At 49.3% G+C, this 13,228-nt stretch overlaps 4 protein-coding genes across 4 annotated transcripts; 2 read left to right on the top strand and 2 right to left on the bottom strand.

Moving 5' to 3' along the window:
- Window positions 1-166: 166 nt before the first annotated feature.
- Window positions 167-1,476, top strand: LOC118509560 (ribonuclease kappa-like). The gene is made up of 3 exons (XM_036050315.1): window positions 167-405; window positions 543-662; window positions 755-1,476. The coding sequence occupies exons 1-3, from the start codon at window positions 337-339 to the stop codon at window positions 851-853; spliced, it is 288 nt and encodes a 95-aa protein (XP_035906208.1). The 5' UTR covers window positions 167-336; the 3' UTR covers window positions 854-1,476.
- A 60-nt stretch (window positions 1,477-1,536) lies between these two features.
- LOC118509550 (structural maintenance of chromosomes protein 3-like) lies at window positions 1,537-6,195 on the bottom strand. The gene is made up of 3 exons (XM_036050300.1): window positions 5,886-6,195; window positions 5,697-5,821; window positions 1,537-5,629 (listed from the first exon to the last, which is right to left on the bottom strand). The coding sequence occupies exons 2-3, from the start codon at window positions 5,709-5,711 to the stop codon at window positions 2,039-2,041; spliced, it is 3,606 nt and encodes a 1,201-aa protein (XP_035906193.1). The 5' UTR covers window positions 5,712-5,821; window positions 5,886-6,195; the 3' UTR covers window positions 1,537-2,038.
- Window positions 6,196-6,292: 97 nt separating this feature from the next.
- Window positions 6,293-8,210, top strand: LOC118509551 (DNA primase large subunit-like). Its single transcript, XM_036050302.1, has one exon. The coding sequence runs from the start codon at window positions 6,407-6,409 to the stop codon at window positions 8,096-8,098; it is 1,692 nt and encodes a 563-aa protein (XP_035906195.1). The 5' UTR covers window positions 6,293-6,406; the 3' UTR covers window positions 8,099-8,210.
- Window positions 8,211-8,736: 526 nt separating this feature from the next.
- On the bottom strand, window positions 8,737-12,583 carry LOC118509558 (transcription factor AP-1-like). Its single transcript, XM_036050313.1, has 2 exons — window positions 10,624-12,583; window positions 8,737-10,548 (listed from the first exon to the last, which is right to left on the bottom strand). Exons 1-2 carry the CDS (start codon window positions 11,276-11,278, stop codon window positions 10,226-10,228), a joined length of 978 nt encoding a protein of 325 aa, XP_035906206.1. The 5' UTR covers window positions 11,279-12,583; the 3' UTR covers window positions 8,737-10,225.
- Window positions 12,584-13,228: the final 645 nt, after the last annotated feature.

The following is a 13,228-nucleotide window of genomic DNA, read 5'->3' as shown; positions in this document are numbered from 1 at the left end:
TGTTATTACAATAAAGCAAATATTTGTCCTGATGGATAGATCCATCGTTAAGCATGTAGTTTTACAACTACGGTGTAGTAATAATCCTTGAAATCTCAAACTAAATCTACAACAATTGATAAACAGCAGTGTGCGCACGCCCTCGCCAGCCGATCCCAATTGACAGCTCGCCCAGCTGTCACATGACCCGTTTCTGACGGCTAGTGCAAAAAAAAAAGAGTCTTGTGATCAATTGCCAGTGGTTCGAGGGCGCAGAAACCTTTTTCGGGCAGCCGTATTTTGCGCTTTTGCACACATTTTCCCGACCCAACACACCAGTATTGACACGGACAGAAAATGCCCATCTGCGGACCGAAACTATCCCTGTGCGGTTTGATTATCTCCGTCTGGGGCATAATCCAGCTGGTAAGTGTGTTTGCCTGTACCCCCCGTTTGTTTATCGTAGCGCCTCCATCCGGGAGAGGATGGTGGGATGAATAATCGATAATCGGATTCATCTCGAAGCTGTGTTTTGTGATCCAATTCCCTGTTCTACCTTGCAGCTGCTGATGGGAGTGTTCTACTACATCAACAGTGTCGCCCTGATCGAAGATTTACCGCTGGAGGAGCACTATCCAACGCCGCAAGAGTTCTATGCGGCCGCTGACGTCGCCTACAGTCAGGTGATTAAAATTGCTGACCCTCGAGGATAGCTTATCATACCACAGCTTCAAACGGGAACGTTTCATTACACTCCGGTTTCATGTTTTTGCAGAATGCATACAACTGCTGGATTGCTGCCTGTATCTACGTCGTGACGCTGGTCATCTCGGTCCAGCAGTTCCATGCGAACAGCCGCTCGACGGTCGCCTAAATTCCACCCGGCAAAGACACCCATCTTCATCTCCCTCCCCACAACAAACAAAGCGCAAAGAAGAGAACAACACCTTAGGGCGTAATTTAGTATGAAGGGCTGCCGCTTCTAAACGCATACGGAAGGCTCCGCTTGCTCCTACGATGTAAATATGTGTTTTGGTGTCCATCACCATTAAGTTGTCCCTATCGTTCCCTCGAACAACATTCCGAGTAGGTGTGCCCGGTTGAACGCAAACATCATCATCATACGTTCGAACTCAAAAATCCTTCCGCTCCGATTTCCCTGTACTGTGTTTTGTTAAGTCAGGTCGCAACCAGAACATCGTATAACTTCACCAGACGAAGAACCGTTTTATCAATGAGCCATACAGTGAACAATCGTGAATGGGCCCCGGTTCCTAGATGCTTCGGTGGGTTTCGTGCTGCTGAAGAAACGTCACCGTTTTATCCCTTCCATCTCTGTACGTGCGCGCACTCGGAAGGAGTGATAGTTGTAAAGAAACGGTATATATATTAAACCCAACATACAACACTTACAAACACCCGCTCCCTGTTTTGGACTATTAAATATGGTTGCAATTGGTTGATTATTGATGTAATAAAACAATAGTAAAGTATGTTATACGGTCTCTTTCATTACGAATGTTCGAATGTTGGTGGTTGCAAATTGCCTAGCGCCAGTTTTAAAATTTAGCAGCTCTTTATTTAGCTCTCCGGACAGTTAAAGTTACATTATCCTGCACTGTGACGGTTTAAATATACAGACAAACACACACGAAATACGAATAACTAGAATAGAGAATAGATAAAACCAACTACCGTGTCTTAATGATAATTATTTTAACTCCCGCAAAACAGTCTGGACTCTGTAAACCACATACTCTATTTTCTCTCTCAAAATCATGCACGAGTGAGTCTAATGTAAGCTTAAAACGGAAGGAACTTCCCTTCTTATGTCTGTTTAAAATTGCCGATTTAATTTAAAGTGTTGAATTTTTTTTTTTTTTCAATTTCGGTCACTATTTTGTGATGAATTTAAAACTGTTTTTCTGAAAGGGATTCCAAAATAAATATGGTCTAAAAGAGGTCATAAGCGTGCCACCGTAAAGGGAAGCTCCTCGATAAAATCAGTTAAAAAATATATAGTGCAGAATGTGATTCCAAGGCCCGCTCGACCGCCCCCTTAACCGTGCGTCGTGTCATCGTCGACAAAGTCCCGTGCAACCTCCTTCGTCACGCAATCCACATGACTTACCTTGTTCCGGAACCGCACGCCGTAAAACTTGTGCGCCTTCTCCATCAGCTCCGGCCGGAACGTGGTCGTAATGAACTGGGCCCGATCGCTCTGCTCGTGTATCATGTCCGCCACCGCGCTACGGTGCTGCGCATCCAACGCTTGATCGATTTCGTCGAACAGATAGAACGGTGCCGGATCACACTTCTGGATGGCGAAGATGAGCGCTAACGCTACCAGCGACTTTTGCCCACCGGACAGCTGATTCATCTCACGCATCTCCGCATCGACCTGCGTGAACGACACGCGGATACCGATGCCGGTAAACTCGTCGGACGTTTCCACCTCGCGCTCCATATCGTTACCCTCGGCATCGTTCGTGGTGCGCAGGATCAGGTGCCCGTTGCCCTGCGGCACCAGCTTCTTAAACACCTCGGAAAAGTTGGCCGCCACCTGCCGGAAGGTGAACTGGATCGCTTCCACCTTGCGCGCCTCGAGCAGCTGCATCAGCTCGCAGATCTTGTCCTTGCCCACGTCCAGCTCCGCCTTGCGCTTGTACAGCTTCTCCTTCTGCTCGGAAAAGCTTAGAAACTGATCGAGCGCCTTCTTGTTCACGTGATTGTACTTCTTCAGATGCTGGTTCGCCTTTTCCAGCTCCTTGAACAGTGACTTCAGCGACATCTTCTGGTAGCTCGCGTCCACATTCGGTAGCGCACCGAGTCCGGCAATCTTTTCCGTACATTCGTCCATCTTCTGGTGCAACATGTTTTCCTTGGTGGCCCACTTTTCCATCCGCTTGCCGTCCTCCTCCAGCTTTTCCTGCGCTTCCTTCTCCTTCTGAATCCACGTTTCCAGCTCTTTCTGCAGCGTTTTCTGCAGCCGGAGCGCTTCGCTTAGCTTCCGGTCGACCTCCTCCGTGTCGGAGAGGACCTTCTTGATGCGCTTTTCCGTCGCGACCACCTCGTTGCGGCAGTTCGTTAGCTGACGTTTGCGATCCTCGACCGAGATTTCCTGCAGCGCCTGGACCAGCTCGTCCTTGCGGCGGAACAGATTGTTGGTGAGCAAGTTCTCCAGCTTGTTTTTCGTCACCTCGAGGCTCATGCGGGACGTGAACGCTTCCTTGTTCTCCTGATTCAGCCGCCGGATTTCATCGTTCAGCGAGTCAACCTCGTGCTGGTCCTGCACCGACAGCTGCGACATTAGCTCCTGGTGCAGTTCGTTCTCCAGCCCTTCCTTGGTGCTGGTCATCGCCTCCAGATTGGCCTTACACTGGGCCAGCGAGCGTTCCTTCGGGCTGCGGAACCGCTCGATACGCGACAGCTCGTCCTTCATCAGCCGAATGTCGGCCTGTATCTTCTCGAACGCATCCTTCGATTTGCCCTGCTTCGTTTCCGTCTTTTGCATCTCCGACACGATCGAGTTAATGTTCGCCTCGGTTTGCTTCAGCTCGGCCCGAAAGTCGGCCAACTCTTTCTCGTGCTCCTGGATCAGCTGGCTGTACTCGGACCGCTTCTTCTGCATCTCCAACCGCGAGCGGGACGTGTTAAAGTACCCACCGGTAAGCGAACCCTTCGACGATACCTGATCGCCCTCGAGCGTCACACAGTCAAGCCCGGTACTTTTGGCCAGCTCGGTCGCACGCTCCAAATTACGACAGATGAGCGTTTTGCCGAAGATGTACCGCAACGCCTTATCGTACTGCTCTTCGTACTTGAGCTTCGAAATCATCGGAATGGAATCGGGATCCTCCGGATAGTCGTGGATCTTTACCTGCAGCCGGTTCAGTGGCATGAACGTGACCTCGCCCGGCAGCTTCTGCTTGTTCATCTCCTTCAGAATTTGGGTACCGACCCGGTCCGATTCGACGATGTGATGAAACAAACGATTGCCGGCCGTCACCTCGACCGCGGTGTAGATCGATTTGTCACAGTTAAAGTTCTCAATCACCGGCCCGTAGTAGGCGTTGGCAATCTCCGCAAACTCACGGCCACGCTGCTGGAAGCTTTCCAACACTTTGCGCACCGAATCGCGCCCATTCAGGATCGGCTTACCGGCCATCGAACGTAGCGCTTGGTCCGCGCGGGCCAATTCTTCCTTATACCCCGACAACGTCTGCGTGACCGCCGTTTCCTTCTTCCAGATATCGTTCCTCAAACTCTGGTAGTGGTCCTTTTTCTTCTTCAGCTCGTAAAAGTTCTTGTTGTGCTCGTCGATCTGGACGCGCAACTGCTCGAACGATTCCGTGTGCTCCTGGATCTTCTTCTCCAGCTCGCTCTGCTTCGAAATGTCCTTCTTCAGATCATCCTGCAGCTTGTTCTGATGGGATATCTTATCCTTGATTTGTTTGTTCAACGATTTCAGCTCACCCTGGATCCACTTGTCACGTTCCTCCTTCGAGGAGAACTGTGATCCACGGCCCTGCTTGGCGTACAGCTCTTTGCGCTTTTGCTCCTTCAGATTCAACTCGCGCGAGCATTCTTCCTCCTTGCGACGCATCGCTTCGTACCGGGGGCGTACCTGTTCCAGCTCCTTCTCCTTCTCGGCGATCGTGATCTTCAGCCGCTCGAGCTCCTGTTCCGCCCGTTCCTTCGATTTGTTATCGCCCTGCACCTCGTCCGACAGGTCAGAAATCGTTAGGTCGAGCTTGGTTTTCTCGCGCAACAGCTGCTGATGTTCGGTCGCTAGCACCGACTTTTCGTCCTTTGCCGTCACCACATCTTTCTTCGCATCTTTCAACGACTTTTGGGCGTTTTTAAGCCGCTCCTGGGCTTTTTGTATTTCCTGCGTGAGTAGCATCTGTTTGTCGCCGGACGATTTGCGCTGCGTGTCCAGCTCTTCCAGCTGTTTGCGCGTTTCCTTCAGCTCCGTCTCGTAGATGACGTACTCGAGCGTTCGGCGTGCCTTGTCCCACTTCTGGTACTCGGACAGTTCCTCCTTTTCCTCCTCGAGCGTTTTCAGTCGATCCTCGATCGTGCGCAGATACTCGGAAATCTTTTCCAGCTTGCCTTCGCTTTCACGCAGCAGATTCATCGATTCTTCCTTACGCTCGTCGTACACTCGCGTTCCGGCCACCTCTCGGAGAAGCTTCAAACGATGCGAATCGGGTGCCGTTGCCATCTGGTTGATCTTACCCTGCTTCACGATGTAGTACGGGTTGGAGTTGGAAAAGCCGGCCGATTCGAGCAGATTGACCACCTCCGAGCGGGGCACGACTTTCTTGTTGAGGAAATATTGATCCTTCTTTGCGCCGATCACTCGGCGAAGATAGATTTCCTCCTTGTCGATCGGTACACGATTGTCCGAGTTGTCGAAAATGATTTCCACGTAAGCGGACATGGCCCGGGGGCCTGTTCCTTCGTGCAGCAATGCCTGCCTCTGCTCCGGCCGCAGATGGGTAAACTCATCGCTGAGCACAAACTGAATTGCGTAGAAGAAGTTACTCTTGCCCGATCCATTACGGCCCACCACTACGTTGTGTCGTTTGTCGAAGGGCTCCACCACGGTTTGTTCCCGGTAGCTCTTGAAGCCCTGAATGATGACCTGTGGGAGAAGAAGAAATGATTTTTAGGTTTACAAGAATAATAAACCGATTAAGAGGGGTTTTTACCTGTTTTATATGCATTTTTGATTGTGAAAATATCTTCCTTTCTTCCACAACTGGAACCACAATGTAATGTGCCTTCTTCTTCTTCTTCTTCTTCTTCTTTTTCGGTGGCCACTAGCTGGAGAGTTCTGATGGTGATGGAGAATGAAATGGTTAACCAGAAGTTCCACAAATCGTTTGCAAAGGACTTACGGCACAGTCTCGAATTGATTGCGGTCACTTTAAATCAGGCAAAATCGCCCAAAATGCTTCGATGCCGCACACTTTCGTATGGTCAGCACGCACCAATCCGGCAGCTAGAAGCCACTAGCTTTATGCTATCGCATAGCCCTCTATTTGCAGCATTGCGATTGTTTTCCACTTTTCCACCAACAAAAAACCGGTTGCGCTCGCAACTAGGCGAAGCCCAACCCGAATTTGGCAAACTTTTCCAATAGAAAAATGCGATTTCCTTTCAGGACGCCACCGTATAAACAAACCTCTCCTCAGACGCGCTTGGTCGAGTTGATCGATTTTGGCTACATCGTTACCGTTCGTCGACGAAGCAAAAGTAACGTAAACATGCCGACTGACAGCTGTCAGCCAGGCTGTCATAATAATGCGCGCGAAATCAAATGCTAACGTCGCTTTGTTGTTGTGGAAGGTGGCTAATTGTGTGCCGTGCTGGGCTGGTTATTTCTTAGTTTTTAGGGAAATAAAAGCGAAGGAACGAGATGATTAACTCGCGGCAAAACTATCTGAATGCAAAGCGCTTTTCGGCGGATCTGGCGCTGGAGCACATCATACCGCACAACGTGTGTTTCTATCTGATTCCCCCGATCGTGGATCTGACGATCGACGAATTCGAGAAGCTGGCCCTGGAACGTTTGAAGATGCTGCGCCTGCTCGAGCAGGTTACGGCCAAAAACCCGAAAGTATCTTCTGACGCATGGCGCGAAGCGGTTCTCCACGACGTTAACCACGAAGGGCTCCGTACGTACGCCAAACTGGCCCGTGGAAACGTGAACGACGATGTCAGCAAATCCGCTCGGCGTAGGGATTATTTGTCACATTTCATCCTGCGCTTTGCCTACTGCCGGTCGGAAGAGTTGCGCCGCTGGTTCGTGGCTCGAGAGATGGAACTGTTCAAGCTAAAGTTTGGCGGTTTAACGACGCGGGACGTAAAGGATTTCCTGGAGGTGTACGAGCTGGACTACAAACCGCTGACCGACGAAGAGAAGCTGGACATTTCGGAACATCTGTGCGCGAGCACGATGAACATTACCCGGCTGAAGGTGGAGACGCAAGACTTCTACGCGGTCCATTTTACCGAAGTGCTAAACCTGGTGCGCGATCGGAAATGCTTCCTGAAGGGTGGCATGGCTTACATTACACCCGAACACTTTACGCACGTGATCGGCAAGAAGCATCAGCAGCTGATTGAGGACGGTCTGAAGGGCCATTTGCGCCTGCTGCCCACGCTGGAAATCGACGAACGATTCTCGATGCTGCTGAAATCGATCCACACGTCGTACACGGGCAAAAACTATACGGTCGCAAAAACGGGCTCCGTGCCGATCGAAAGTCTCGACCAGCTGTCGAAGAAATCGTTCGCCCTTTGCATGCGCAACGTGCACGACACGCTCCGGGCCACGCACCATCTCAAGCACGCCGGGCGCATGCAGTACACACTGTTCCTGAAGGCGATCGGTGTGACGATGGAGGATGCGCTGCGCTTCTGGCGCGAGGAGCTTACCCGCGGGAAGATACCGATCGAAAAGTTCGAGAAAGAGTATGCGTACAACATCCGGCACAACTACGGCAAGGAAGGTTCGCGGGTGAACTATTCTCCCTATTCGTGCATGAAAGTGATCACGACACCGATCGGGCCGGGTGAAACGCATGGCTGTCCGTTTAAAAATCTGGATCCGAGTTCGCTTAGGATGAAGCTGACCGGGTACGGATTGAGCGCGCTCGATGCCGACGAGGTGGCCGGGTATGCGGCCAAGGGCCACTATCAGATAGCGTGCGGCAAGTACTACGAGGTGATCCACGAAACGAAGCTAGAGGAGGGCATTAACCATCCAAACCAGTACTTCGAGCTGAGCCAGCTAACGATGGAGGGTAAAGAACGGCCCAGGCAAGGAAATGCACCGAATCAAACGGCCCGCCGGAACTACAACCAAACGAACAGTCAGTCGACGCAGGACAGTGGATCGAGCTATGTGGCTGATTCGAGCACACTCAACGGTGCGGAGGATATGGAACTGTGGGAAATAATGGAATCGAAGGATAAAGAGGCGGATGTTACGATAAGTGAAGCAACGGCCACGGTATACGATAAGAAGCAACTAACGCCGAAGCAAAGCAAATCCACGCAGGAATGGGAGGATGACGATTTCGATATGCTAGAGTTTAACGAGTGATGGCGGGGTGGTATTTATAATTTTAGGTTTAATAACGTTCGCTGTACTTTTTTTTACCTATACAATGGACAATTAATATAGAAATAAATGGTTCATTTTGAGAAGTAACTAACGGTTGAGCCTTATGGAATTCGTTCTCACGAACACGTTGCGCGCCTGAAGGTATGCAATCCGAAGTCATATGGCTCAACCAATGTAAAAAAATAGAAGGTATTTCCGAGCATTTACTTAGTTTGATTTAAATCGCTTTTATTTGTGAATAACCACAGGAATACGCATTCTCCACTTTTCTTTCCAATTAATACTAATAACTTCCTAGAGTAAACTTTTTTCTAAGCCACACTACTTTGGCAGTGAATTTAGGACGCGTTAAGAATGACACAGTATTTAGCACTCCCAGCATACCAACACCGCTGAAGCCATCTGGTTCGCACCAGACTTTTTACAATCCCACCAAGGGAGTGAAGGTCAACAACTCCACACGCGAACCGCAGATCCAACAGATCCAACCACCACCAGTACCGTCGAAGATGACGTAATGCTGGTGCGGCTGAGACCAGCTGCAACCAGCACAGCATAGCTTACGGCCCAACTGAAATAAAATCAAACCAAAAATCGACCACCCAGCACTCAGCTTATTTTTTTTTAGCGAAATAATTGTAATGTTCGTTTTATTTGTAAATATCTTCAAAAATAAGGTAATGCACGAAATCAAAACGAGCTTACAAATAAATATATGTTCAATGACTTGCTCCCTACCATCGCGCGGCGTTCCGTTGCGCAGCACATGGTGCTGCACCCGCTGCTGTTGCTTCCTGTACTAGCGAAAGTACTGCAATAGCTAACCGAAATGGTTTTGCACGTATAGTGGCATCGATTTGTATCGTTTCGTACACATTTTAGCATTCTGTTTTAGCGCTGGCACACTGACTGACTGATCCTAGGGCCGTCGTTACGACAGTTTTTTTTTTATAAAGCGTTTACTATATACAAACAAACACACACATTGCACGCACATTTAAATATACAAAACTAAAAGAAACTTGTTCTGGTTGAGAATAGGACAAAACGAAGAGCATGCGTCGTGGTGCCTGCTGCTAAACCTTCCTCCGGTGGATAATTTTGTTCCTTTGTATTTTGTTAACATAAATTGCTAATTTGGGTAAAACAAAATAATTGGTTCCTTTCGTTATGGCATGCGAGTTCTACTTCTAGTGGCTTTCTGCTGACTATTTAAGCGGGGGTAAGTGAGGTGAAAGTTAAAAGCATACAAAAAGGCAACACAAAATTGTAAGCACTGGCGGATAGTTTCCTATACCGGGACGTGGAGAGGGGCTAAAAACGTTTAAACTGGGAACGAGAAAGTGGTTAAAGCGAGGGAAAACATCTAAATAAAACCTCTTTTACATTAAACGAGAACAAAGCTTACAAACTATCCATATGACACTAGAGCATTGCGGACGCGGACAATCTCGACCGCGTTTTAACACAAGGTGTCCTCTGAAAAGCTCAATCCAACGACTAGAAGCACTTGTTTTTGAACTCGAATCCTACCATTAAAATAAACCTGACCTAAAATCTGACTCGTTACCTCCCAAACGCTGACGACCACAGGCAGTCAGACCTATTAACAGCTTATCGTCCTATACCTCACCTAAAACGGAACAGTTAGTCCCTTTTTTCCTTTTTCGCCCTGTCCTGGTCACTAACTTATCGCTTAAATAACGCAATAATTGGTTAACACTACATTTATCCACCGTTTTGTTTTCCGTTTTAAACTCCTTACTCGTCGCATTTGCACATGCACTGTTTCCTACTCCGCTTCCTCCGGCACATGGTCCTCTGTAGTGTACCCATGCACCTGTGTAAGCAAAACTCCTACGTAATACGATAAGGCATTTCTGTGTTTCACAATGGCAATAAGCTTTGTTCGTGTGTCTGTGTAACTGTTTGCTGTGTGTCGTTTTGATTTGCTACGCTACTACTTATTGCTTTTCCCCCGTTTTTTGCAAAGCAATCGCGACGTCCTGCGCACGTTTGTATTATCTCCTTAAAGGACAAATCTATAGTAAAGCGGAAGGCTACGATAAGGTAAGCCGCATTAGGGTTTTGGGCTCGCGAATCACCTCAAAACTTGCCCACCAGCGTAATCGTACAGCCGTTGTTGTGGTGCTCGATCACCTGCTGCTTCAGCTGGAATATGTGCTGCTTCAGGCTGCACACCACACCGCTCAGCTCGGAATTTTGCGTTTTCAGTTCCTTGACCCGCTCCTCCAGCTTCGAGATGCGTTCCAGCTTCCGCCGGCGGCACTTGGAGGCGGCCACCCGGTTCCGCAACCGCTTCCGTTCCAGCTTGATGCGCTCCTGCGATTCCATATCGATCGGACTGACCGGGGGCGATTGATTGCTCGAGGTGGCCTGCGGTTCCTCCTTCACAACGCCTGGGTAATCTGTGTGGGTTAGGAAAATTGAAACCGATCATTAGATGGTGGGTCTTCTGGCAGAGAAACCGTGCCACTGCTTACCTAAGTTTGTGTAGGTAATTTCTCCCCCGCTCATACCATTATTGTGGCCGGAAGCTAGTACCGTACTGGCGAGATTGTTTGTCGTCGTACCACCCACCACCGGTACCACGGTCGTCGGGGCGGCCGTAGTTGGTGGACACAGCCGTTCCGCCGGTGCACCGCCAATGTTCGCACTGGGACCATTGTTGTTATTGCTCGTATTGCTGTTATTATTGTTGTTGTTGTTCGTGTTCATCTTGCTGGTGGTGTCCTTCTTGTGGATGGAAAGCAGCGCATCCTCGAACCCTTTCGCAAACTGTTGCTGCTCGGACGTGGCCGACGGTGGGAAGATGATGGCGCTGGGCGTCGGCGTCGGTAGCGTCGCGTTGGTGCTAATGATTTTCTCCAACTCGGGCGACACCAGCTTCAGCATCTGCATGTCCGGCGAGGGCAGTACCGAGGGCATGGTGACGGACGCATTGTACCGCGTTTTGCGTGCCTTTCCCGGTGCGAGGTTCAGCTCGAGCGTGGCGGGCCGCTTCAACCCATTCCCGTTGCCCGTCGTAACACCGTTCGTCGTGGTGGTGGACGGTACGAACTGGGCGTTATTGTCCTCGTAGAACGATTCCATCGTGTTGTTGTTGGTGTGTTTGCTGTTCAGCACGTTGTTCCGCATCTTGCTGCTATTAGGTATTGGTGTCTCACGGTGCTTCAGCTTCGGCTGGTAGCAAAAAAAAGTGCTCCCGCAATTAACCCGGGCCTATAGCACTACGGCTTGTTAAGCCGTGCCAAGATTAAATATTTACGGTGTTGTTTAGGCACAGGGAACGAAATGTCAAATTGCGTACGATAAACAACAACCTTCGCTTTTTTGCCCAATCGAAGAATGCACTGACACTTGTTCGTTTGCTACACACCCATACAGCCGTCACACAAACACACTGCTGCGCTGATGTTGCAATCTTTATGTTTTGGGTTGCATACAGAAATCACGTTTTGAAGGTTAACGAGTCCCGCGTTCCGCGCACTGGAGAGCTTACAGATGCCACCGCGGCTGATAGTTTATCTATCGCGGTCCCTTGCAACTTCCCCGACAAGGGAGGACTAATATCACAATAAACACGGGAAGAGGAAATGACAGGCAAATTGAAGCACTAGCGCTAGCTCACACACACACACAGATACACAACTAACGTAAAGATACACACTGCTGGTGATTATCTGCGTTTCTTTCAATTTGCTTGTTTCGCTAAGGTCACTTGGATGTGTTATTTGCTGGGTTTTTCTTTTTTCTTAACGTGTTCGCCCAGTTCCGTCTTGCGAATAAGCTTCAAGTGTGCAAAGAAGCGAACGTTTTATCTGCTGTGTCGTTCTTTGCTTTGTGTCGCGCACGCACACTGTGACACAAGCAGCGAGAGCTCCAAACACACACACACACGCACGCGTACGCACAAGACCGCGCAATAATAATGAAACTGTCCCACTGGCAACAACACAAAGTATATATGCGGACCCAAATGAAAAGTGCGCGGGGTCTTTTCACGGGTTTTGCCGTGTGTGTTTCTTGTCACGCACACAAACAAACATGTGCGCGCACACACTGCTGCGACAACTGGGGAGAGATTTCGCAATGCACGGCAGCCTACGCCTAATTTATTCGACGTGTTTTACTGCCTGCCTGGTTGGTTTGGGACGGGTGGTGTCACATTTGCTTTTCGCACCTTTTCCACACTGATAATTTTCCAATCCCTTTTAAAGCCACACTTAGAACCGATGTTCACTTATCACAAACATAACAAAACATACACGGTGACCGGGGAGATGCAATTGTGTGCCCTTTGCGTACGAAAATGTTTCGTCGTCTCGTGATGGAAAACGATCGCTACCCGCTGCTGTCGAAGAAGCACACCGAGCAGCAGCACACACGCGCGCGTCCGGCTTGAACGTAGATAAACGAATGAATGGCGAATGGAAAAAAATGAAGCCGACTTGAACACCGACGGATCGGTTTGCGGGTAGTAGTGTTCGGCCGTGGAACATATGATTCATGGTGCTAAAAATAGCACGAGAGACGTCATCGGCGTGCGCTACGATTGGCTAACCGTGCTTCGCTGCATGCTTGATCGTGTCGGGGAACCGTGCTTTTGCGCGTGTATTGTGTTGTGTTCGATTTTTCGCCTGTTTTCACCCATTTCCAACCCACCGATGGCCCACCCAGCTCACCCGACCATGCTGGTGCCGATTTTTGGGGAGTTTCTTGTGGAGCGCGCGCGGAATGTTTAAAGACACGGCTTGAAATTGCGGGACCCGTTGGGCCGCAATATCGGGCCGGGTTGCGTTTTGAGGATGCGAAGTCGATGCGTGTATGCAAGAGTTTGAAAACTGTTAAATCGCACCCCACACACAATGCCACCGGGTACAGTGCTGCACGAATTTTGTGCATCGTGGAAGCTTCGAGACGAACGTATACGATCGTTTGGAAGATGGAATTAGCGGAATTATTAGCGGTGAAATTTCATCAAAACTGGTTACAAATCTAACAAGCTAAAATTTATGTCATTTAAATTTAGAGAGGTCCTCCAACCGTAGTTACTGTCCCAATATCTTCAAAAGCCTAAAGTTAATT

This window comes from Anopheles stephensi, chromosome 3 (assembly GCF_013141755.1).
Source record: "Anopheles stephensi strain Indian chromosome 3, UCI_ANSTEP_V1.0, whole genome shotgun sequence".
In the NCBI taxonomy this organism is placed as follows: Eukaryota; Metazoa; Arthropoda; class Insecta; order Diptera; family Culicidae; genus Anopheles; species Anopheles stephensi.
This window is presented reverse-complemented; position numbering and strand designations above follow the sequence as displayed.

Coding starts and splice junctions, on each gene's coding strand:
- LOC118509560 (XM_036050315.1), top strand. CDS start 337: ATGCCCATCTGCGGACCGAAACTATCCCTGTGCGGTTTGATTATCTCC. Junction 406..542: donor TCTGGGGCATAATCCAGCTG/GTAAGTGTGTTT, acceptor TCTACCTTGCAG/CTGCTGATGGGAGTGTTCTA. Junction 663..754: donor CTGACGTCGCCTACAGTCAG/GTGATTAAAATT, acceptor ATGTTTTTGCAG/AATGCATACAACTGCTGGAT.
- LOC118509551 (XM_036050302.1), top strand. CDS start 6,407: ATGATTAACTCGCGGCAAAACTATCTGAATGCAAAGCGCTTTTCGGCG.
- LOC118509558 (XM_036050313.1), bottom strand. CDS start 11,278: ATGCGGAACAACGTGCTGAACAGCAAACACACCAACAACAACACGATG. Junction 10,549..10,623: donor AATTACCTACACAAACTTAG/GTAAGCAGTGGC, acceptor TAACCCACACAG/ATTACCCAGGCGTTGTGAAG.